This window comes from Sturnus vulgaris, chromosome 1 (assembly GCF_052056855.1).
Source record: "Sturnus vulgaris isolate bStuVul1 chromosome 1, bStuVul1.hap1, whole genome shotgun sequence".
In the NCBI taxonomy this organism is placed as follows: Eukaryota; Metazoa; Chordata; class Aves; order Passeriformes; family Sturnidae; genus Sturnus; species Sturnus vulgaris.
This window is the reverse complement of record NC_142243.1, coordinates 24,372,526-24,398,558: the sequence shown is the minus strand read 5'-3', so window position 1 is coordinate 24,398,558 and position 26,033 is coordinate 24,372,526. Positions and strand designations below refer to the sequence as shown.

At 37.2% G+C, this 26,033-nt stretch overlaps 1 protein-coding gene across 5 annotated transcripts in view; it reads right to left on the bottom strand.

Moving 5' to 3' along the window:
- Positions 1-26,033, bottom strand: part of PPP1R9A (protein phosphatase 1 regulatory subunit 9A) — a 124,910-nt gene that overhangs the window by 53,993 nt on the left and 44,884 nt on the right. For all 5 annotated transcript variants that reach the window (XM_088161853.1, XM_088161855.1, XM_088161864.1 and 2 more), the window contains exons 2-3: positions 4,207-4,339; positions 3,602-3,722 (exon numbers count right to left, since the gene is read on the bottom strand). In XM_088161853.1, coding sequence (XP_088017979.1) covers positions 3,602-3,722; positions 4,207-4,339 — 254 coding nt within the window. The remainder of the gene's footprint in view (positions 1-3,601; positions 3,723-4,206; positions 4,340-26,033) is intronic.

The window sequence follows — 26,033 nt, the reverse complement described above, 5'->3', positions numbered from 1 at the left end:
TGTATACGAACATGCATACACATCAACACACAAAGGGCAGCCTTCCCTTTAGAGCCCACTCCAACAGGAGCTCCAGGCCTCCTCTGTCTCTCAAATCTAATTTCAAACACAAATGAAAAATTAGGCTCAGGTTGACAAAGCCTGAATTACAGACATTTTATTGCTTTTATCATTCATAAACTGGTAGTTTTTCTACAATTATTTTCTAATGTCCATGACTTTAAATTCTGCCTGCAGATTACAATAAAGTAGCAACTACAGAAGTGAACCAATTAAAGATGAATACATTATTTGCACAATTGCTCTGTATGATGAACTGAAAAAAAAATTTGTGCAGACACAATTTCTCGAGTTCAAGTTAAGAACTATGTAATGTTTCAAAACTGTCCCAGTGCTATCAAAATACTTTAAAAAGTGAATGACTCATCACCACAACAATTTGAAAGAAGCAGCTGTGGACTGATTGATCCAGGAAAAGATTATATTTTTCATATTCAGTCTAATGACTGATTTCATATTTTTCTCACTATTAATAACCTCTCCTAATACTTATCAACATGCTTGCCTTTGGATTCATCTTGAAGCACCCTCCTTGGTAAAATCTTGCACGCAAAACCTTTAAATATGTTAACTAAATGCTACCTGTTTGTCTACAGTAACGAATCAAGCCTGTGGTGTTAAATCACTGTGAAACCCCTTTGCACAGAATTTGTACTTCCATGGGAGACAAGTACTTCATATCCTAATTTGATACGTCTTTCAGTAAAAAATAGAACAACTATCCTATAGATACTGTAACGTTTTAAAATGTAGCTTCAGAAGAACATGGTTGAAGACCGCTATGCGACTATTTAGAATATCTGCTGCACCTGTTAAAACAGTTTTATTTTTCTGGTAGGAGACTTTGTTTGGCTATCAGTGTTAATGATTAAGTAGGTTTTTCATAAAGATGAAGTTTAACAGGACCCTTCACAGTTGATGCACTTTATTATGCAGAACTGTCTGGTTCTGACTGAGAGGATTATATATCCCTTTCCCAAGTGAATGATCAGTCAGGGTCTCAAAGAGAAAATCAGAGTCCTATTTCTCAGCTGACTGAACATTCTGCCAGTTGAAAACCAACACAAATATTAGAACGGTCAAAGAATGATATTATTTTTTCTCAGCTGACAAGTTCCTTTCAGATGCCATCTAGGGAAATGAAAGAAGAGACTTGTGATGGAACATTAACTTCTGTAGCCCACTCAAACATGTGAATAATGAGATGAAAAGAAATTACAGATCATGACAGAGCAGCAGTGAGTGACTGATTTTCAACCAGAGAATTTCACAAAGAATACCAGTCGTGAGCTTAATGCCTTCTAACTGAGGTCAAGCATATCTTTCAGAAAAACATTCACTTAAATTTAAAGTAATGGATAAAGTCATGACATCCTGAGGTGTCAGCTTCTTCATTTCCCCTCATAATTTTTAAGCCTGAACTAAATTAGTACTTGGCCTTCAACTTGATATCTTATTGCCAAGACCTGTAAAGATACCTCCAAGCCCAATCTAGAAGACAATATACTTCAGTAGTTTCAGAGCAATGTTACTGAGCTTTGCAACCCCCTGCCTTCTAGAGTCTTTTGTTTAAATTTTTGTGGGGTTTCCACAGCAGAACAAGTTTTTGCCCAGCAGAAAAGTTAGAGGTGTTCAACAAGGAACATGTTACTGCAATGTATTTTTCACAAGACATCAAAGTCTTAAGAGTTTATTCCCACTCTTATTTATAAATAATATTTTCATATTGTTTATAACTAATATAGCAACATTAATGATTAAAATCAGAAAATGAGAATGCAGAGAAGTTGATTTAATTGCTTACATATCAGAGAAGTAATATTTTATTGACATGAAAATTTACAAAGTTAAGCACTGGGATAAAATGAAAAATTCTATGAGCTGGAAAATTTTTAAGAATCTCTTTCATTATTAAATGATTACACAGTAAAGTCATTTTCTATCTCCCAATGAGAATGGCTTGGTTTTGGCAGGTATTGTATAATATATAGATAACTGTGCCCCATATGATAGGAAATATTTTATGTTGAAAAGGAATTCTTTAGCCTGAACATACCAAATAAGCAATTCTAGAAGCAAGCAAGTTTTATGTGAGCATCACGTCAGACTACACACACCAATTCACTTCTTTAGAGGGCAAGATTAATGGTACAGCTTCCTATTCCAATTAGTTAATGTACTTCCAGTGCTGTAGGTGTGAAAACTGAACTCCAGAGCAGACTATCCAAAGTAAAAAATAGAAAGTAACAGTCTGTGTTAGTAAAGTTGAAAGAGTATATTTAGTAAAAGTTTAAAAATTCAGATACATGAATTATTTCCTTAATCATAGAATAATGAAGGTTGAAAAAGATCTTCCTAGACGAGCCAATTCAGCCACCAACTAAGCAACTCAATCACTCCTAAAGCACATCCCAAGTGACACATCCAGGTGCCTCTTTAACACTTCCAGAGACAGTGACTCCAGCACCTTTCTGGGCAACTTATTCCAATGACTTTTTCACTTAAAAAAAGCTCTAATATTTAATCTCACTTGACACAACTTAAGGCCATTTCTTCTTATCTTTTCACTTGAGACATGCCAGAAGAGACCGACCTCCACCTGGTTACACCCTCCTTCCTGATGGCTGTAGACTGTGGTAAGGTTTCCCCAGCCTCCTTTTCTCCAGGTTAAACACCCCCAGCTCCCTCAGCTGCTCCTCATAAGACTTTGCTCCAGACTCTTCCCCGGCTTTGTTCCCCTTCCCTGGTCACACTCCAGCCCCTTAATGTCTTTCTTGTAGTAAAAGGCTCAGAGCTGGACACAGCACTCAAGGTGTGGCCTCACCAGTGCCAAGTACAGGGGGACAGTCACTGCCTTGGTCCTGCTGGCCATGCTATTGCTGATCCAGGCCAGGATGCATTTGGCTTTTTGGCCACCTGGGCACACACTGGCTGATATCCAGCTGCCTGCCAACCAGCACCCCAAGTCCTTTTCTGCTGAGCAGCTTCCAAGCAGCTCCTCCCCCAGCCCGTGGAACTGCCTGGGGCTGCTGTGACCCAATTGCAGGACCTGGCCCTTTGCCTTACAGAACCTCATGCAGCCCATCGACCCAGCCTGCCAACATCTCTTTGTAAGGACATCAAATGTAGAGAGCCCAAATAATCAAATGCTGAACAGAAGTCTTTTTTTAAAGTATTGCCTATCTAAAGCTGGCTTGAAGCCAATAGAACAAGTGGGAGCTCAACACCTTCAGAATCTAAACTACCTTCAAAAGTGTTACAGAGTTTAGAATCAGCAGCCTTACTCATGCTAAAGCATCTGGGTAATCAGCAGTCACTAAAACCTAAAACATATTTTTGGCAAATTTGTTCTTCTTTAAACTCATGGTACCAATTTAGTGTCTTCTCATAACATCAGGGATTTGAACCTTACCAATGAAGTCTACAAACTTTACAGCTTGGATTACCATGACATACATTAAGCAAATAACTATTCCCTATAAAAATCATAATTTACAGTAACTATTGCTGATAGAATTTCCAAATACAAAGTCTAGTTTACCTGCCATCTCTTTCTGCTGTCCCACCCTCTGTTACTGTTTTGACAAATATTCCCAGTTTTTCAAGGCCTGCATCAGCTCCAACTCCCATTCCAATAATGCTTATGCCAAGTCCATCTTCATCTGTGAAAAAGGCAAGAGAAAGCAGAAACTTCTTACATTTATCTGTACAGTTATTTGGTAGGTAAACATTCATGCTTTGGTCCCTCTTGGCTTCCTGTGTCAATAACACTAATATTATTTTGCTTCCTTTTAAAAAATCTACTTGACTACCATTTTAATTACACACAAAAAGTATCATCTGCAGCCTTAGGAGGAGTTTAGGAAAGATTTTTACTCCTCCAGTGAAGAATGAACATACCACATCAAACACTGTGTAAAGTCATGTTAATGGAATGTCACAAAACAATTCTCTTAAGATGGTAAAATCTGCTTGTCTCTAAGCTCCTTCTTTAATTCCTCTCTGAACAATTCCTGAAATCCAAAAATCCAAGGTGACTACAACAAATTCGTGGAAATTCAAGATAGGCTCTGTAGGCATGTGTAGACTTCCTCAAACTTGTAGGTCAGTGTCACAGGAAGTGGAAGTGGCACACAGACACAGTACCTTTTTCTAGCTCAACTGGGAAGAGCTCCAGCTTTTCCACACGCTTCTCAAGTTCATATTCAGCTGATGCAGCCACTGGGTCAACTTCATCATTTCTCCTGTCATAGTCTTCATTAGAGTATGTATTGAAAACCTGTGGAAACAGATAAAAAAATCTTTCAGCCACCCACTTCAAAAATACTTCCAAATTATTAAATTAGCTAGTATTTTTGTCCTTTGATATTGCAAAGTTTGAAAAGACTTTTAAAAGACAAATTTCTCCTGTTTATTCAAACTTCGGGTTTTTTTAATTTGTGCTTTTTATTCAAGGAAGCACAAGTACGGTTGCAAAAGTCAACTGAGCGTAAGTTTTTACTGTTTTTTATTATGAATTCAAAAGGTGATCTTTAATGTCTACATTTTTCTATGCATATAAATAATTAAAATACTTAATTTAACTCATTAAAATGCACTATTAATAAACATTAACAGAATCAAATACATTGAAGTTATAATCTGTATAATGTTTCTATATTAGTCTTTAGGCCTTACAATATCCCAGTTCACAATCATCCAAAGCTCAACCTGAAGATTATTAATCTACATTTATATTACCCATGGATATCATAGAGATTATGTTCCATATTATGTATTAACTTTTTTAGAACACCAATAAACACAGGCATAGGTACTTTTTTAAAAATAATCAGGTTTACAAGTTTATTTAATCTCTAAAGCAGTAATTTAACAGTGACTGCATTAACCTGATTATATAAAAAGTTATGCCACTTATTATCATACTTTCAACACGGCCTTTAATCAGTGGTTATTCAGACCTTCAGGAACATTAGTCAGGAAAAGCATATTTTCATATTTTCAAATTTTAGACATCAGAGTTTGCCAGCCTAATTCATTTAACTGTCTGCACTTGGCAGTAAGGAAAGAATATGTATTACTAGTGGTAATAATTTTACAGAGCTTCAGTCCCATGGATGCATCATATTCATCACTTCAAATAAAGGAAAACAGCTTTCCACATTTCCTCTTCCTCTTTTACAGACAACTTATAGAAGACATCATTGCATAGCCACATTTTCCTTTCTCACTGTTCCTCTTACAATATAAAACACTGCACCCTACTACCTAGCTACACAAATATTCTAAAAATCTCCAGAAGCTTGCTCTTTTACAGCCCTGCTTGGTGGCTCTGTCCTGATGTCCCTGGATGAAGCACGCGTGCCAGCTGGCTGCCCAGTGCAGTGACAGGAGCTGGGTCATTGCCACCTGAGGCTTCACCTACCTGAAAACTTCATTTCTTTTAAATAGTAAATGTATTGAAGCCGAAATACAAAAATACTTTTCAATACTATTGCAAATCTATTAACTATGTTATGGCTATCAGAATGCTACCAAAAAGCCCTCTCAGTTTTACATAAAGTAGTGATTGAAACAGAAAACACAGTAGTCACACAGTGGGAATTTTAACTCTTGTATTTCACATCAATGTGAAACAATTAATTTCCTCTTCCAAGAAGACTGAGACGATAAATGTCTTGTAAGAATTCAAAGACCTTTCTCACATTGATTTTTAGTCATGATTCAAGAAAAGGCTGCTTTAACTAAATTCTGCTCCTAGAAAGCCTTCATAAATACACGCAAAGCCTAAGTAAAACAAGACACATACTTAATGCTGTCCAGTGCTGCTGAACTTTTTATGCTGCTTTAGTATGTGTAAGACTTGGGAAAAGACACTGATACAGAGACAAGTAATGAGGAGAAATACAATTCAAGGCTACCATTTCTAGCCTGACTAAAGAATAGACAAAATCAGCTGGAAGAATCCACTCAACAGCAATGAAAAAGTGTTACAACCTCCCTGGCAGCTTCCCTTCTCCGTGATTTGGCTTTAAAGGCAGTGGTTTTTACCCAATAAGGGTTCCATGTTTAAGCTCAGCCTCATTCATACTGACATCAACTAAAATAAGAATCAATCAATAGAGTGAGACCCAACAAAAACATTACTGAGCTAAGGTTTGACCATAAACCTTTAGGTTTGAAATGCAGCACACATGCAAGGAACAGCTTAAAAACAACAGCTGTGAATTTAGCTTGAATCATCTCATTTATTAACACAATGAGAGAGACCCATGCCTGAAATGTAAATGGAGATGAATTGCATCAATGTAAAGGGAGATACTGCTTGCTGGAGACAAAGAACAGCTGAGAGAGAGGTATAGGGGGAAATTATGTAACAAAATAAGTATATTTATTTCTGGATTTCTGTTAACTGGCACTACTCTTTTCTTTGTGTTCAATGACTGACATGAGAATATTGTGGAAGCAGTTTTAGATTTGTTACAAAATGAATGGATATACTTCAGGATACTTTCCTTTGAAAGCATCAAACCATATACTGAATTTGGGATTGGGATGATTTTTCTTGAATCAGATTAGACAGAAGAGACGGCTTCCTGGATTGTGCTCACTGTTTTGGAGTATTTTGATAATCTCACTAAAAAAAACCCTAAATACACTGTTGGTGATGAAAAGTTATCATTATGTCTCCAAATACATCACACCACGCTTATCTAGTACCTCACCTAAGCATTCACTGTGAGATTGCAGATCCCTGATTGCACAAAGCTCCATGTTTCCTACCTGGCATTAAGTCACTGTCTTTTGTACACTGGTCACATAACTTCGTCCACTGCCTTCAACAAGGCAGTTGTTTCCCCCTGACTGGGGGAAAAAGGATATTCTTGAATGCCATTTATCTCATTTTGTGCAATCATATTTCACGGTTGACTGATTCTATTAAATGAATCTCCGAGTGTTAAACTGAAGAAAATTGGGAAATTTTCTTTCTTTGTGAAACAGTCTATCCACCAGAGTAATGAACTGCTTGCTCAGTACAGTCATGAGAACGGTCACTCAAGATTTTACTGCATTAAAAATAAGATAAACATTTATAACTTCTTCCCCAAAGCACGGTTAACTTTATTCAAGTAGAAATATTTCACCAAGTCTGTTGCTGTTGTGTTTCCCAGAGTTTGTGTGGGATTTCAGACTCATGGGAATTCTCTCATTCCCCATCATTTGACAGACTTGGTTTTACTGCCACTCTGGCCAAGTATCCAGTCCACTAAAGTCACAATCACAAAATATGCTGAGTTAGAAAGGACCCATCATAGAGCCCAGCTCTGGGCCCTGTACAGGACCATCCCCAAGAGTCACATCATAAACCATTACTTACAAAGCAAGGTCTTTTTCACGAAAATCCAAGATAGCATCTTAATCTCTGATTTTACCACTACAAGTATTTAGAAAGAAGAAAAAGTTTTCCTAGAATTCACTTGTGACATTTTCTAGGATTTACAACAGCACTTGTGCAAAACAAAAAGCCAACAGTGGTGACGTGTTGAAACAAACCCTGAAGAACTTCTGTTAACAGAACATCTGTGTTCCCTAAAGTGACAGAAAAAGGGCCATCAGTGATTCATCCAGTACCAATATAGTAACAAACTGTAATGCTAAAGAGGCAGGTGTAATTGTTAGGCACCCTGGGTGGCATCCCCAGGGAAATCATACACATGCACACAGATCATTTGGTTCTCTTAGGTAGGGCAGAAGCTAGAGAGGACATGTCACTAACTATAAAAATATGGTGCAAACTAATTCAGAAAAAAACCTCCACATTTTTGTTTTTGTACTTCGTCTTTAGGAGTAAGATCAGAAGGATGAAATTATCCCTGATTATCCCTGAAAAAAGCCAAAGTTGCCTAAGTTTGGGTTTTTTCCCATAGCTCTTAACTACATGATTTACAGAATTTAGCTAACGGTAACCAGTAGCTAGTGACAAGTTTTTTCTGTGTTTTTTTTTTTTCTTTTTGTTTATTTTGGTGTGGGGTTTTTTAAATTTTATTTTACTTTTTTAAACAAGTCAGAACGGAGATAACTTTAAAGAATCACATGGTCTATCACCCCATGTAATACCAGCTTGGTGCTACATAAACCACAATATTAGTGTTGCATACTATAAACTGTGCAACATAAAATTTGTCGTATCTGATGTAAGGCTGAGAGAATTTGGGTTGTTCAGCCTGGAAAAAGAAGGCTTACAACACCTGAAGAGAGCCTACAAAAAAGATGGAGAGAGACTATTTACAAGAGCATGTAGTGACAGGACGGGGGTAATACATTCAAACTGCAAGGGAGTAGATTTAGATTATCTATAATGAAGGATAACCTCTCTGGTTCTGCTGAAGAAGCTAAATGAGGAAATCACAATTTAACCATTACCTTCTGCTTTGAAATCTTTCTCCAGCATAACGTCAGGGAGAAGAAGCAGCTCTGGCAATGTCTGAAATCAGTGACTATTTTTTTAAAAAGTTTTTTTCTCTGCAAAGTGGTTGCTTTGTCACAGTCAAAGGCAGTGAGTCAGTGAGGAGGCTTCCTCCAGCTTTCCTGGCTTCATGCTCCTCTAAAGCCTGTGTGGGCATCAGCCGTCACTAATGCTTCAGCAAGGAAGCGTCCAAGAGACAAATCTTCCCAAGAGGCAATAGCAGGAATGAGACACAGATGGGAATTAGACATCAGCAATATTGAAAGAAACTGCATGTCTGACATCAAATCTATGCCTGGGGTTTCCCTCAGAAAGCTCTGTAGGAGACAGATATGTTTTAAGTGTCCAGAAACTCTGGCAAAGAGACCTGCACAGCAGATCTGTATTTCTAAAATCCTAAATTATCTGGGCCCTGGACTTCTCCATTCCAGAGAGACCTCTTCAGACATATAACAAACCAGGAGCAGCTGCCATGACACACAGATAAACTGTTCAATTTGTGGAGGCAAACTGGAAAACTTTATGTACTCTTGTTTTAGACAAGTGGAACAAGTTACCTAGTTTTCTACCTGTTGGAACATCATGAAGACCATTTGTAGTAGAAAACCACAGTGCCACTGTCCTGCAGCAATGCCAACACATCTCAGTTTGGATCCATACACCTTTGTGCACTACAGCATGTCCCCCTAAACCCAAAATATGCCACAGTGGCATTTCTTGGTGGGACACAAGCATTAAAATGCATGGGCTGACCACACACACTCATTAGTCCTGTGACATGAGGGTGCATTTGCTTCATGGTATAAGTAGTTAAAAAAACAGCCAGACTCCTCTGTTAGGCTTCTTTCACTGAAACTAGTACCTTAAATTTTATACACTGCAGTATTGGGCCAAAACACAGAACCAAAATTGCCTAGGTGGTACTACACACGAATCATCTTCCATGCTCCTGCTACTTGGCTCACTTTCGGTCCAAATTTTTTAAAACACTTGTTTCCATTAAGTAGTTTAGTGGAATCAGTGAAAATTATTGTTTATATCCACATTATTTATTCAATGTGTACTTGTTTATTGCTGATGTACTAGTTTTATTACAATTTACATTGCTACTTGTCTACATAGCAGAAAAAGACAAAATCACTGTAGCTGTAAATGAGATGCATATCCCACGTAAAAACTTCATTACTGTTACTCTTAGATAAAACAGATCAGAGTAATTAGCAAGTAAAAGTAAGCCCTATTACTGAAGAGTAAAACCTCAGCTCACATGGAACTTGTACCTTTATTAGGGCTGCTGAGTGTTTGTTTCAGTAAGTGAGTAAAATAGCAAGGTGCACTGAATCCTGGAGTTGACAAAGATACACAGACTTATCTGAATATTCCTGCCTTTTTTTTTTTCAATACAGTGACGAGTTGCAATTCCATGAAAATTTTTCTTTCTCACATTTATTTTTGTCATAATCATTAGTACAAATGGGAAATTACAATACTGTCCTGTTTTATATTAATGGTACAGGCTAAACAATTTTCACTCAATTCTCTTTGATGAGTTTTGCAGACCTGGGTCTAAATCTTCTCTGATAGTGGCTTGGTTTTTCTAATGCAACAGCTTGGATGCAAGAGTGTAACGGGAGGTACAAATGATTAGTGAGGAGGCTTCCCTGAGTCTTACTGATCATATAAGAATCCCAAGGAGACTTATATAGTGTTCTGTACTTCACAGGTACACTTCATATGTAATTCATCCCTTTGCCTGATATTGCCTTTTTTTTTCACTCTGCTTTGCACTACTGTAATGTACCAACAACTTAACAACTGCTGCTGTCTATTTTTGGTCAGTTATCGACTATTTAGATACAGAGAACAAAAATCAACAATCAATGAACAAAAAAAGCTTTGTGTTTTTCACTGCAGTAGTTTGACAATTGCAGTGAAAAGAGCACAGAGACAATCCTGCATTCCCATTAAGCTCAGGGTTCCTCCTGCCAGACTTTCACAGATCCTAGAGAGATTAGAGATGTGGGTACAGCAATTTAACACCTTAGTATTTACAGCAGTGTGGTACTGACCTACAAATCTGAATGTCTTTACCTGACTTTTCTTGCTTCAGGGAAAAGTGAAAACATTTGCCTACACCTTAAGAGTCTCTCTGTCCAGGAGAACAAAGAACCAGTTGCAACAAGAGCACTCCAATAGCCATGCTATACAAAAAAAAAAAAAAAAAAAGAACCAGAGTATTTAAGAAAAACATGGATTTCCAATATGACAGCAGATGCATTTTATCACTCTTTTGGCAGTTCCCTCTATTGCCAAGGTAACAAACTAACATGCTCAAGAATTCATTGTATCTTTGAACATTGAAATAAGCACGCAAAGGAGAATGTCTGAAGCGAACAGAGTCTGACAAATTAATTAAAATGCAGTGGAGCCTCAAAATCCGGATTCTGTTGTCCAAAGAACTTTAAAAAGATAGGAGAGCATGAAGTAAAGTTCCAGTTTCTGTCTCTAGACATTTTTTCCTGAATCTGCTGCAGTATTTCTTCCAGATCCCTGCACTGCTTCCAATCTACATCCTAACCGATGGTGCTATTTTTCTTCTGCCTCTAAGTGTGACACATGAGGCAGCCAAGAGTAAATGCTGCTTTTGGTACCAATTAGTACAGACTGCCATACAGTAGCAAAGTCACCATGAATCAACAAATCAGTGTTTCTTCTCCCAGCAATCTCACTCTCCCTCAGCCTACAAGTCAAGAGGTCTTGAGTAAAAATGACACAAATGTTCTCAGAGGCAAACACTTGAAGCAAAATATTGACTATGCATAAAATATTCTATTTAAAATAAATCTCAGCAGGGATAAATTGTGTAATCTGCATATTCACTAAAAATGACTGTGCAAAAATTTCATTAGTAATTCCTTTTATTCCCTTACAGATGCTACATATGTTAAGAAAATAATTCAAAGGAAAAACAAGGACACAAAAAAGTAATCACAGGCATTGATTCAGAACACTTGCTGTGTAAACTATAAAGAGGTAATTCATCCAGTCTGAGTTTTATTGTGAAATTATACCATTTCATAAATGGAACAAAAATTAATACAATTCTCTTATATATATTTATATATAAAAATCCTTTAAATGTGCTATAAACATTACTTAAAGCAGAGAAGAAAGCAGAAGTGGAAGAAAAGAGCTGAGTGGAAATAGTCTGCCTTGGTGTTTGACTTTTCTCAATATTACCAATATCACCAGTATCACCAATACAAATCCTATTGTGCTTTTAAAGGGCGCAGAACTGCAATTTCCCCAAAGGTTTTTTCTGACTCTCTCACACACCTTGTCTAATTCCCAGGAGCTACGGCATTTGGTACTAATTGTTCACCTTATTAACACTCCCGCAGACACAGCAAAGGCTGCATGGGCAAGAGAAGGATCTCCAGTGACAGAAACCAGAAAACTTCACAGCCTCACCTCAGACCAAGGGATAAAAAGCTAATGTACTTCCAACACCAGACCATAGCAGTAGCCCTTATGAATCTCTAAAGGTGTCCCACCATCACTTTTCTCGATAACTAAGTTCTTACAAAAATCTCAAGACAGGCTTGGATTTTGGTTTTTTTTTTAGTGGGAAGTTCTTAATGAATTCTTTAACTGTGATGAGATTACTAAACACAGTGCTTACAGTCTTAAGATGAGTGGGGGAAATTCTATTATATTCTACTAAGAAAAAACTCAGTAGATGTAATAAACTCTTTTAAAACATATACTATTAATCATATAAGTATACAGCTCATGAGTCAAAGAATAGCTAAGTATGACATTCAGTATCAGACAGCCCTTCAAACAGTCTTCAGTACAGGGTAAGCATATTTCTACAATTTCAGATAGCACGTTACAGACGGTATCTATTGTGTTTCTAGTACAAGCAGATACTCTTCTACAGTAACAAAAACGCTTATGATTCTCCGGAATCTAAAGCCTTTAGTAGCCTAGTGCTACATTCACATCAACATCACCATGCAGTGATGCAAAGGAGACCCATTAGTGGGGTGTAGCATTAATTTGGTGGGAGTGTTGCAGCCGTACAGCCTGTTAATGCCATTGCTTGTGTATAAAAATGGACAAACAGGAGGAGTGTAAGAGGATTAACAGAAAAGCTTCTGTAATACAGCAAAAGGTTTGCTGTGTTTTGTAAACATCTTTCAAATGTAAAGTGCAATGCCACGTTCGCAGTGCCAGACCACTACTCAATTACTTTATGTTGTAGATTTACCAATTCTTTAATTGCACCTGCAGGCAGAATTCATTTTGGCTGACTGCATTTCTGCTAATGATAGTTTCACATTCGCACTGTTTAGTACAATGAATTGCATCCTAGTAAGATATAAAACTGCCTAGAGTAAGCAAAATAATGTTTATCCATTAAGCATTCATACCAAGTGTATTACATTACAGTTAATCACACCAATGCTTCAAAAACGAGACAGTCTGTATTTCCAGAGGAATTTAGCCTTCCTAATGCCTCCTAATATGGCAGATGGGGTAACAGACTCTAACACAAGCCAAGAACAGGCGTTCCCAGGTCTGACAGCATAACTGGTTCTAATACATCAGCTCTAAGTGCAATTTAAAATATGGTATTAATGCAGCAAGAAACAAGGTTACAAATGTGCACACAAAGTATATCCAAACGAATAGACAAAGAGAACGATGGATCACGGGGATAAGCTGGAATTAATGAATTATGCTAGCTTGGGATGAGACTACAGTAATAATGCCACAAAGTGGGGATTCAAGATAAACACTTTTAAAGTGACTCAATTCAACACTACTTTTGGACGTTTTTCAATTTCAACATTTGCTATGACATCAGACACAAAGATATTACCCCCTTGAAAACAATAGCAAAATTAACTTCATCAACCCCAAAGGAAGTCTCTATTACAGCAGGTTTTCACTCTACCCTGTGTACTGTGGAAAAATTGAATGAGCAGATAAACTACAATGAGTTTTGCTCACCTGAAGATTTTGCAGTTCTACTCTTTGTGTCCAAATTTACCACATAAATTCAAGTTTATTATAGACATTTTCTACACAAAAATCTGTGATGCATTTGAAATTTTGGAGAACCAAATGCAAAGTGTAGCACCCAGTGCTGTAGAAAATTGGGATGATGGGCATTTTGGGATTGGGGTTTTTTTAAAAAGAGTTTTGTGTAGCCAGAGGTGTAGGGGCTTTACACCACTTCATTAGTGGTTTGTCATTAGTTTTGTATGTTTTCCTTCAGAACCAAAATTAACAGAAACTCGATTAAAACAGTTTTTCTCGTGTTTGGGCTTGGATGTTTATTATATCTTATTAGAAAGTACAGAGAGTACGACAGCACTTCCAGCTACCTGTTACAAGTAAGAAAAAATGGCTATAGAGGCAACTGCTACAAGGTCTTTTAAGGCTAAACAGTCCAATAGAGAATTAACATCTATATTATTTATACTTTTGACCCAATAACTAGATTCCCATGACCCTTAGACTGACACTGACTGACCAACCAGAAACTACTACCTGAAAACCATGAAGAAAGAAGAAGAAGAAGAAGGATGAACAAAGAACGAGACAGTACCTAAAATCCTTTGTTTTGTCCTATACTTATTACTATACTATAAAAAACCTCAAATTTAATACCCATCACCCTGTGAAAGCACACACTTCTAATTCACTACACACTCGTGATTTCTACTTCACCACTCAAATTTAGAAGCTGTCTCTGAGGTCTCAGGTCAAAAGCAGTGTTGTCCAAGGGGTCTGTGCCAGAAAGCACAGAAAGCTCAAAAACTCCCGGTTTCTGAGATCAAGCAGTTTTGGTCTGTGTTTTCCCCACAGAAACACCTTTCTTTACTATTCTGGGATTGACCAAACATCTCTCTGTGCAAGTCCATAATGGTCCCTGCACGCTGCATTTGGGCAGTGGCAGGTAGGGCACCATGTCCTCAGACCTCTGTTACTGGGTACAAAGACACACACGGCATTAAATGCGAGCTCAGTGCTGCTCCTGCCACATGCCTGCAGCAGAGATGGCTGTGGAAGCTGGCAAACTCCCGGACCTTTAGAACTCACTTGAGCCCTCTGAGCTTTCTGTTCTCCAGATGCAACTTCTTGACTTGCTTCAGACAGAAAAGTGAAGCTCGAGACAAACATTTCACCTTTGTGAAGGAAACTAAAATATGGGGCATAGCTTTCTGTCCAGATTCGCTCAAGCAGAGGAGGGGAAGTGCTGTTTATCCTGTGCAGTAACACAGCTACAAAAGCTACAGAAGAACTTCTCTATAGGTGGTGTCAATGCAGGGAAGAGAGCAGGGGAATCTCTGAGTTCAGTTACTCCAGCAGCTGAAGTGTGCAGCACACAGCTGGTATCGCTGTCACTCACAGTAACTGTATTTTGGCTACAAACAGCTGCACATTTCTTTTAAAACAGACACCATTTAGCAGAAGCTGGACATACTCCAGATAGCAGATTAAAATGGGTGTAATCTGTGTATGACAGGCTATAAAGCCAATACAGTAAGCCTTTCAGTTATCTTAGCATGATTCTAATGGGTACTCCATTCTAGTATAATGAATGAAGAGAACATACCCAATATCTCTATAAAATACTGACATTTAAATATTATTCAGTCAGCTAGTGTTCATCATCTAAAGAAACTGGCAAGGCTGTGACTCTTGCCTAAAATAAGATCTGTGAATGAGAAACTAGAGGAAGATGACAAACTAATCTTACAAAACTTTGCTGGAATATATTTACATACAACCTTAGCTATTTTTATGAATCCCTAAGTAAAAAAAAAAACAATGTACATCCTCAAGTGTTTTAGAAGCCCATCTTCTAAAATAGGATTTTATAATTACAGTTTCAAGAATACCCATCAATATTGAAAGGCTTCTTTTCTTGGGTATGACTATTGCTCTTAATCAACTCTCTGTAGATCAAACTTAAGGAAAAACAGAAAACAATTCAAAAAAGCCCTTGCAAATCCTTCTTTAATATTATTAAAAAAGGCTAGCACTGTCAAGAAAAACATAAATGATAATGTTAACATTCACTGGAAAACTGCAGGGCAGACAATTAGTACAAAGTACATGTAACTCCTGGCTGCTTTTTACCCCTAAAAAAAACCAATGGTGAATAAAACCACTGTCTTGGATGAGGGAGTCAGATTATAAGTGGTGTGGGAAAATAAACATACGGTTGGACATCAAAACAGCAAGCTGGTAAAACTTCAATCTTGCAGACTCTAATTTTAACCTTACTGTTACTGATTAAACACGCTAAGATTCTAAAAACAATCTTAACAAAAGAGCACCTTTTCCTTGCAAATAAAATAATTGGAAAATAGCATGAAATTACAATTTTAAAAAGCCTTTTCTATGGTGCTGGTGAACTAAATAACCACAAACACAGTATTGCCTATAATCAGATAAAGTTTTACCTTTCAATTCCTTGCACAAAAGGATTCTATCAACCATTTTAGTCTTGATGACATGAAATGTTTTCACAGATTTTTCAAGAGTACAACCAATAAAAGTTCATGCCAGAAGGTAAAGAATTAGCCAAACATGTTCATTGCTCATGACCAACCACATCAGCCCCAGACACAAGGCAGCTGCACGAAGGCATTCTTGCAGCTTGGGCACAGGAGTCCATCCACCCTCAGGTGTGAAAGCTGAGCCTAAGAGCCACACACGGGCCATGCAGGCAAATCTCCTGGGGCACGACCAAATAACACAGCATATCGGCAGAAGGACTGTGCAAATATAAAACGGATTCCCTCCACTTATTTGTTCTGAAGAAAAAGGAAAATCTTGCCTCTTAAGAGTTTAAAAATCTCTGGAAGTATGAGCACCACTCCAACTGCAAGAAGAACAGAATTACCACGAAAAAAGGAGAACAGTGCAGAAAATACTGGAGGAGAAAAAGGCAGTCAAGCTTTAAATTGCAACTGCAACTCTGGACAATATGGAGCTTTTAACATTTAACTTAACTTTGCAAATGACAATTTAACCCTAATGTCTAAATGGTTTTAGTACCATACAGAACATCAACAGTAGGTGATTGTCACAGAAAAGGATGCAGAGAAATGGTAATCTTATGACAGTTAACTCAAAACTGTCTGACAGTTCTTTGAATTAAAAGCAACTTGAATATATCATGCATATTATTGCATATTTACCCTGAAAGGTACAAGACATTGTTTCAACTCAAGTTTTAAAAATTATTTTATCTGATCAGGCAGGCCTCATAAAAACAGTATTAAATTAATCCTACTTTACTTACCTTTAGGCTAAAAGCCTGACTTGCCAAAAAGGGTCACTGTCAAAATGTGCCTTAAATACAAGCTTTTAAAATAGTGAACATACTCCATCTTCCATGCCCTAAGCTTAATTTTATTTCTGATAAATGTCATAATGTAACTCAATAAAAAATGCACAATAAAAATACAAACAGCAATTGTTGTGTCTTAATGTTATGACTTCTAGCTAAGAAGATGCAAATTTATGGAAAAGCCATCATGTCTCTGTTTAGAAAAGAACTTGCATTTTGTTATTTCAGCAGACTATTTTGAGCTTTTTCTGGGGTAGGTGCTTGAAAACCAGATGCACAAAATGGGTTCCCTGACATGTACATAAAATGTGTTTTAGATACAAGAGTGGTTCTTCATACTCAAGCTTTTTCTTTGTTCTACCAAAACTTTGTCTTACAGTCTATACTGATTTCTGCTAAAACAGATGAGGATAAAAGTCCTTCTACCAAGCAGTAAGAACAATGTAAATGTTGTGGTTTGCCTCTCAAAAATGCTTAATTAACTGGGGACTTATTTAAGGAACCAGAAATTAGTCAGCAAGAGACTACTGCTACATGATAACCATCTAGATGAAATCCATCTGAGTGCAATGCAAAATAATTAAATCCACGTTAACCCTCCCTTATGGAAGGTACCTCAAAGTGCTGTCCTCCTCCTACCAGAAGAGCTTTCCACTGACAGCTACCATGAAGTAAATCTGTCTACCCACCTCCAAGGCTCACTGCTAATGTGTAAGAACCTTAATGCAGGCCACCAGAGCAATGACAATATCCCACCCCCTCCCGGCTTCAGACATGAATCTTGTGAGCTTCATTAAATGCTAATGATCCCACCATACAAAACCAAGAGCTCAAGTTTTGTTTGAGAGGGCTTTGTTGCCAAACCAATGTGGTGCATGTAATGCACCCAGGACAGTCCCTGTGCAGGGTTCTCACATGCTAGAAACAATGTGGAAGACTGGAAAAATCCCTTCTCAAATAATGGCAATGAAAAACCCAACAAGATAGTAAGTAGTAAAAACAACCAGTAGTTTTACAATAAATTATACTCTTCATTACTTTTTAATATATTACTAATAATATGGTAAAATAAAACATACACCAAATTATGGTGAAAGAAGTGGAAACCTCAAATCTGGCAGATTGCAGATTTGACTGATAAGGTAAGAGGAATATTGGCATTCTCGACAGATTCAGTCCCATTTGCTTCTCTTCAATAAGCTGTCAAATTATATTTATAAGAAAAAAGAACATTTAATCTGCTCCAGAGCATTACTGGAATTGTTCTCCTAAATGCTCAGAGCCCTACAGCATGACTTTGTGTTTTTAACATCTTTTTTTTGGATGACAGTTTAGTTATTCAGGTGGGATGAGATATCCCAGCAGTCCAGCGATGTGATTTTGTGAAACACTCAGTAAGTCATCCAAACTCTGCCTGACCTCACACAAATTACAGTGAGGACAGATGCAGTATGTCTATCAGGGTACCAGCCGAGACTGAGCCTGAAGAGAGACAGATAGTACAGGGTAAACCTTTTGCAGCATGGCTAAGTACCAGAGAAAAGCAAAGATCACAGCTGCAGAAGTCAGTTTTGGCCAGAGGGGATGTAGCAGCTCAATTTGCTGCATGAAGCTTAAAATCAGAAAGCCAAAATCACAACTTCAAAAGAAGAAAATCAGTGGGTGCGTTTTTTGTGAGATACAGAAGTACTTCTAAGAGAAATTAAATTGGAGAAAAATAGTATATAAGTCTAGCAAAGTCTGGCAGATGGAAATGCTGAACATTATCTAACAGCAAAATGACTGAAAGAACCAGACATGTCCTGACACAGCTGAAAAATCATACTTTGGATTCTAGGTCAAAGCTGTATAGACTAAATAAAAATAGGCAGTTTTAGAAAAATAATAGTATTGTATAAATAAATAAATAAATATATTATTTCCAAAGTGGGTATATTTCAATTATATTCCTCACTACTTGAAATCCAAGGTACTATGTGCTATTTACCCATATATTCACTGGTTACACAAGGTGCAAGAAACAGCAATGGTTTAACTAAGGCACAGATCAAGAACATACAAAGCCAAAGGACACTCCTCTACTCACCTGAAGACCCACAGCACTCCTTCCTGAGGGAAAGGGCTGGCAGATCATGAGCAGGGGGAGGAAAGCAATGCTCCCCAGAGCTGCCCATGCCTCCTGGAAGTTATTTTAAGTGCCCAAAATTCACATTTCAGACAAATTTTACACCAAATTTGAGAAATTAGGAAAAACAGGAAGTGGAAAACAGAAGAAACTTTGTTTTTTCACCCCTGATTCTGATACAGGCAGTAAACTCCAAAAGTAGATGTTCACCAGTTCTACAAAACTTCAGCAGTAAAATGACACAGTTACAAATTTGTGCCAGATCATTATGACCTAACAGCTATTAGAATAGTAACTGCAATACATAATATACGCTATTAGTGTTATAAGCAGTTATATGTTATAAGCAGGGTCTTACTGCTGAGGCTCAGGCTTTCCTGCTTTCAAAGAAATGGATCTCAAATCTGACCTTGTTGCTACACTTCAGATGTATCAGAATTTAATGTCCAGTGTCTTTCCCTTTTGGAAAGAAGCATTCCATCATCTCACAAGGAACACCATGGACTCAATGTCCCTCTGGCTGCACAGAAAGTTAGCCAGGCAGGCAGGCAGGCTGGTGGACATGCATGCCAAGAACCTCCATTCCTCTGCAACTTCATGACTGTAAGTACTGAAGTAGGTAAAATGGTATCAGAAACACTCAAAAAGAATGCAATATAGTTATATATTATACACATATATGATATATAGTTGATATAGGTTCAGCTTTGATAAAAACAAAATTAAAAGTGTCATACACCTCTGTGATGTAAGCTTTGGTGTGAACAAAGTCTAAAAAGGTCTTTCAAATAAAGACAATTGAAGGAAAATCAGCTACAAAGATAAGGGATTTTGCAAGCCACCAAAGCACACTGAGAGATTCTTGGTTTGATGATACTCAACCACTATGCTCCAGCATAACCTAAATTACTGCTTAAACTATATGCAAATACACCCAAATCACATAATACCCCATTTTGGTCTATGAGACCTCACAAACATCAATAAAGACTGTGAAAAGTGAACACCTCTTCACCTGTTCCTCCAATCCCCTTCTAAGAAATGTAGGCAGCCTGAAGATGCAAGGCGTAGGTGAGATGTCTATGAAGAAGACACCATTGGAGGCACAAGGCAAAAGAATGAATTAACAGAAACAAAGTCCAAATTTAAAAAGCAAATTTAAAAGCAAATTTTCAGTGGCGCATACTACATTTAAAAATGTACAGGAATTTGGAATCAATAAGCTTTTGCTGAGGGAGAACTCAAAAGCCAAACTCTGGAAGATATTTGAGAGCTCCAGGCTTAGCCAAAGGGGCCAGAATCGTCTCCAGAGGATGTTACCAGCACTCTGATTAGTATGGAAATGGACAAAAAGTTAGTAGGAATGGGTAAAACAGGCAAGAATTCATAGATCTGATGCACCTCCTTTTGTTGCCTTTTTGCTGCTTCTCAATTCATTTTGCTTACCCAGCAAAAAGTATAAAAAAAGAGTGTAACTAAATGAATGAGAGTATTCATTAACCAACCTAGACAAATCTTTTAAGGAAACAAATTGAATGAGAAGAAACAATAGATCAGGGAGATGTGATACTCCCAAGCAATTGTTTTAAAAAACGCTGTTCCTAAAATCCTAAAAAAAAAGCCCATATGGATTTTCCACCCACACAATTCCAGGCCTATCTCATCTTTTCCATAAAAAATTATAATGAGAATCAGGTATTTGAAAGAACATCACTGAATCACTGCTATTTACAGCCCTTGGGGTTCTCAACAGCTGAGTAAAATACAGAAACTAGTCCAGATGTAGCAATGAGAATGTAAAGAGATATTCAGACTATAATTTTTTTCCATCTAAAGTACTCTTGTAATGCTGTGCTCATGCAGGCACACTGAAACAAGCTCAATCCTCTGAAAACCCATTAACATCAAGGCAAGTTTAAAGGCACTCAGAGCTGCTTTCCAAACATGTCACAGAGACTTCCACAATTCATTCCAACACCATCAGTATCAGGACAATATTCAGAGGCTGAAAATTCCTGCTAAACTAGCAGATTTTTTTTTTCTTATTTTGGAACCACGAGTAAATACTGAATTGGAAATTTCTGAGGTTCTTCCAAAAGTTCATCACCAGCACCAAAACTACCCTAAAGGTCTCCAGATAAGGTATAGCTGTATCTCTTTCCAAGGAATGTCTCTTCTGAAGTGTAATTGAGCTTTGCTGGCTCATGAATTTCCCAATTGCTAATATATGAACTGCAAAGAAAAGGCAATGATGCTCAGGGAAGGAAAAAATGTTGGTATACAAAGAGGACAGGTACAAAGACCTCAACAAGCTCCTTTTTGCTGTCTTGCATGCAAAGGGACCATGACAAATGAAATACTCCTGAAATTATCAGTGACTGCTAATTAAGAATTCTTTCTGTATTTTTAACACAAAGATAAATTAAACAAGGCTATACCACTGCTCATTCTCTTAATAAATAAATAAGAGGACAAAGTTAGCCCTTTATAAAGAACCATGTGATTTCCTCATCTACAGTTTGACAAAAGAACATACTCTTGCCTCTTCTATTTTTCTTTTTTTAAACTCTTCTCTCTTAGTACAAGTTAATATTCATTGATGCAATTTAGAACAGATGCTATTTCTGTTCTTCAGTTATCCAGATAATCTCTTAATTAAATAGCTGCATACAGTATCCAGAGAATTTAATTTATATTTTAATCACACATTCCTTCCCTTTGTTATTTCGCTCTTACTTACCCTGGCAAGTGGATTTACTGCACACAGCTGTAAAAAAACCTGCATGACTAAATTCCATAATGCAAGCAACCAAAGAATAACTTAAATACAAAAGGTTCTGATTCTCAAAACCAACGAAACACAAAAGGGTTTTACATCATCATTTAAGCAACTATGCTTGTACGTTCTGTATATGTCGTATATGCATTTATATATTACAAGTGAAACAAACTTAATTTCTCAATTATTTAAACAGTAGTATTATCACAGTCATAAATGGAAGCTAATTCCCAAAAGTCATTCAGAGAGCAAAAGCTTAAATGCTGACCAGCAAATAATCCTCATATTCTGAGTTCTAAACTTCCATTCCTTATTCAAGTTCTTCTAGAGCAGAGGCAAAAACCAGGGCGTGATGCAATCCTTTAATTAAAAAGCATCATGTGTCTGCACAGCAAACTGAACATTAAGATGATCTCTATTACACAAATATTCTTCAAAATATACTTCTAGTATGACATTACCTATCTTTACTAACTTTCAATAAAAACATTTTTTCAAGACAAACATTCATACATTATGTAAAAATAACCTCAGCATTGCCTATTATGGATAGATAAGTTATTTAGCCTTCATGTGGGAAAAAAATTCAGAGCTCTAGTATCCATTCCTCAACATGCTTATCTAAGATAAAACTGGATAAATCTCCCTTGACACATGTTTAGAAGAATGGAAGAAAGAAGGCTGCAGGATTAAGTTAACATTGCACTTTCTGTATCCTTTTCTTAGGCATCAGACATTAGCTAATCTAAATGCACTGATTGATTTATTTGGCATGTTAAAAATGCCATATCACCTTTACTTACGAGGGAGGAACCTAAGGCAATCTGTGTAACTGCTCACAGCACTGACCAATTTTTAGCTGTGATTTTGTGCTCACCAGTCATCTCACATTATAACCTATGAAGCAGCATATTCGTTAAGTGGGAGAAGGACAATTAATTACATTTATCATGTTAAACTTAAAAAAATAATCTCCCTCAACAAATGAACCTTTGTAAAAAAAGCACATACTGAATCCATGTAAATATAATATAGGTTTCTCACATTAATCTCTAGAATAGTTCAAAATTGTATAGGTATGTTTATTTTTGTGCTTTAACTTCAATTTTGTATATTTATGCATTATGTATAAATATTTAACATTTTATATTGATATTTACTATTAATATATAATATGTTTACTAAATATTTACTAAATAATACGATGTATTACTAAGTATCTAAATAAGCCACATATAAATACAGCTAAAAGTGAAGGAAAATTTGGATTAAAAACAAATAAATCAGTAATGTACCTAAAATAAAAGATGCTATACTCATTAGATTTTCTTTGGGAGTTTTTTTGAGTTTTGGTTGGAGTTTTCCATTGTTGTTGTTATTTTATTTTGTTTGGATGGGTTTTTTTACTTAGAATGTGATCATTTGAAGAGCTTCCCAGAACGTCCATACGGATTCCAAGATGGAAAAGCAGGATGTCACCAAGCAGCACAGTGAACTCCCAGCAGGTCAGACCAGCAGCTGTGTGCAAGGTGCGTGCCTGGTGTCTCCCTGCACCCATCCCTCCCACGCGTGGGATTACCTCCAAACCATGCCATGGGTGACAGCAGGCAAGGGCACACCTCAACACCACCCTCAGTGCTTTACAGCAGGGATTAGAGAGGGGTCAGGGCTCCCAAGGGAAAGGACAAGAAGCCACAGACACAAGCCAGTGTGTAAGAAATTTCTGTTAGAAGTAAGAAAGATTCAACGTGACAATGCTCAAAAGTGAGAACAGGACATCCAGAAAGACTGCACAATCTCCCTGGCTTTGGGAAGATGCAAAATTGGAATGGGCTGAGACCTGAGAAAAGTGGGCTGCCTCTACCTACTCCAAATGAGAGCTGGATAAAATGTGCACACATCCCTTCTAAGCTCATCTGCTGTGCCACCATTCCATGCTCCTGTGCATGGGCACAAGAAAATTGTGTGTTGAAGCATCAAATAATATGGATTTAGTAAAACACTGGTTATCAAGATTGAGAGAAATCCCCAATTGACAATTTTAAAACACTTTTCTGAAGTGTTTCCTCGGAGTAAAGGAGAATTACATTCTGAAAGTTTTTTTTCAACCAGTTCCTATCTCCCCTCTCACCTCTCCACTACCCTGTCCCTTCAGCTTCTTCCCCGCCCCTGCAATCAGGGTGGTAAGTCTGACACAAAGAGCGACCCCCTGCCCTGTTCCTCAAAACACACAGACATTTTGGCCTTTGTTCTGCAGTAGGGGGTTCTCCAGAAACTGCTTGTTTTTAACCCTTAGTGCTAGTTACAGATTTGCTAGCACAGACAACTTTAGGTATATACTTACTTTAACCGTGAGGTAAATGAGGCAGGCTGTAAATATCATTTTGGTGCAACTGGAAAATCAACTTTATACTGTAAATGCTGGAAGTCCTTCTATAAGTAGAAAGTTTAAGCTCATAAATGGCTGCAAGGAAGGGAAAAGATGCATTCTCTGCACAGAACAGTGTCATTCTCTCTAACAGTTTCTCATTAAAGTAAATGTTGTTATTACTTCTCCTTAAAGAAACTTCATACCTATACATGTATTTTACTTTCTCTTCCCACTACTGTGCACCAACTTCCATGCATAGTTCCTGTGCCACATTTGCTGATAAACAGTATGTCCTAAAGTGACTAAAAATGCACATCTGTCAAAAACATTTAATGGTGTAAAGAATGGAAGTCATCAACTATTATTTGACCCACTTTTCCTCCTGTGAGTCCTTGGACAATCCCTTATTGTGATATGGTAGATTTAATGAGAGGTAATGAGGGATTCCTAATCACAGAACCTTGTCTCTTTCTGAACAGCATCCTTCAAGTAGCTCCTGAAACATAAGAGTTAAGCACAACTCTTAAACAACATGTATCAGGAAACTCTGTCTTAGGGAAGATTTTATGATTTATTTCTGAAACACCTGAAGCCCACATAAAAATTCAGTGTGCCATCTCTAAGTTGAAGGTTACAGAAATGGGACTAGCAATAAAAAGACAATCTTCCATTAGATTTTCTTTTGTATGGTTTCTTTTGCTGGAAATTCTATTTAAGAAAGCAGTATTTGGAATATGTTTTTAAGTTTTGTATAGATATTGCTGGAATGAAAATATAATTTCAATGAGTGGTGTAATTATTTAAATGTACTGAAAATGACAATGAAAAACATGGGAAACGGTGGGAATTTTATGTTTCAAAGAAACACATTAGGGATTCGTGCAAAGAATATTTCACATTACAGACAGCATATTGCCCAAATCAGCAGACTGACCAGCACTAGAAAAATTTGTAATTGTGTTCTGTAGGTTACAGTAATCTAATCAGACTCATAATAAAGAAAAGCCTATCTTTAGTTCAAAGTGAACCCTATTTGTTCAGTGAAAGGCTATGATATATCAGGAACAGTATAACCTACTCTCCCTCCATCTGCTGAGTACCTAAGTGGCTTAGCAACTTAGTTCTTCCCACAAACAGAATCAAATATCGTGTACACATTGTACTTCCTTATACTCAGGAATTTAAAGCTTGCTAATGATTTGTAATCCAGCTATAAACAGAAAGAAGTGGATAATCTCTTTAGGAGGTACTCTCCAAACATTAACAGATGAGTAGATTGCAGGAATGTTAAAGATTGAAAGCTCAGTGACAGTAACTAAGTAAAGGTTTGTCTGTTTTACCTTCCTTTCTTAAACACAGGGCAGTAATACATTGCTTAAAATTAATTAGCACTATTTCTTATCACAGATTCATGTAACAAGTTGAAGCTATAGATCAAGTTTTGTCAAGAAATGGAAAGAAGGAGTTTCTCACATTTTTTCTGTCTTTACATACAGAGAGGACAAAAGCCAAGAAATCAGATCACTGTTATTCTGCGCAGGTATTCCTTCCTTTTTTCCCCTTGCTGTTTGGGAGAGCAGGGATATGTGAGGTTGTGGCTGATGGCAGTATTCTTGATTACCCTTCTACAGTCTCCTAATCTGCATTTTACATTATCACTGCTCAGAAAAACACTGTGCCTTTTCAAATGTTACTGTGGCTGGCTACTGCCATCCCAGCCGGATGTCGAGAGACACTTGTGGGGGAGTCAAGTGTTGCGCATAAAATTTTAAGCATTTATTTTGCATCATCACTGATGCACTCTCCCCAAGGAACACATAAAAAACCCATGAACTTTAACGTCTTTCAATGGTC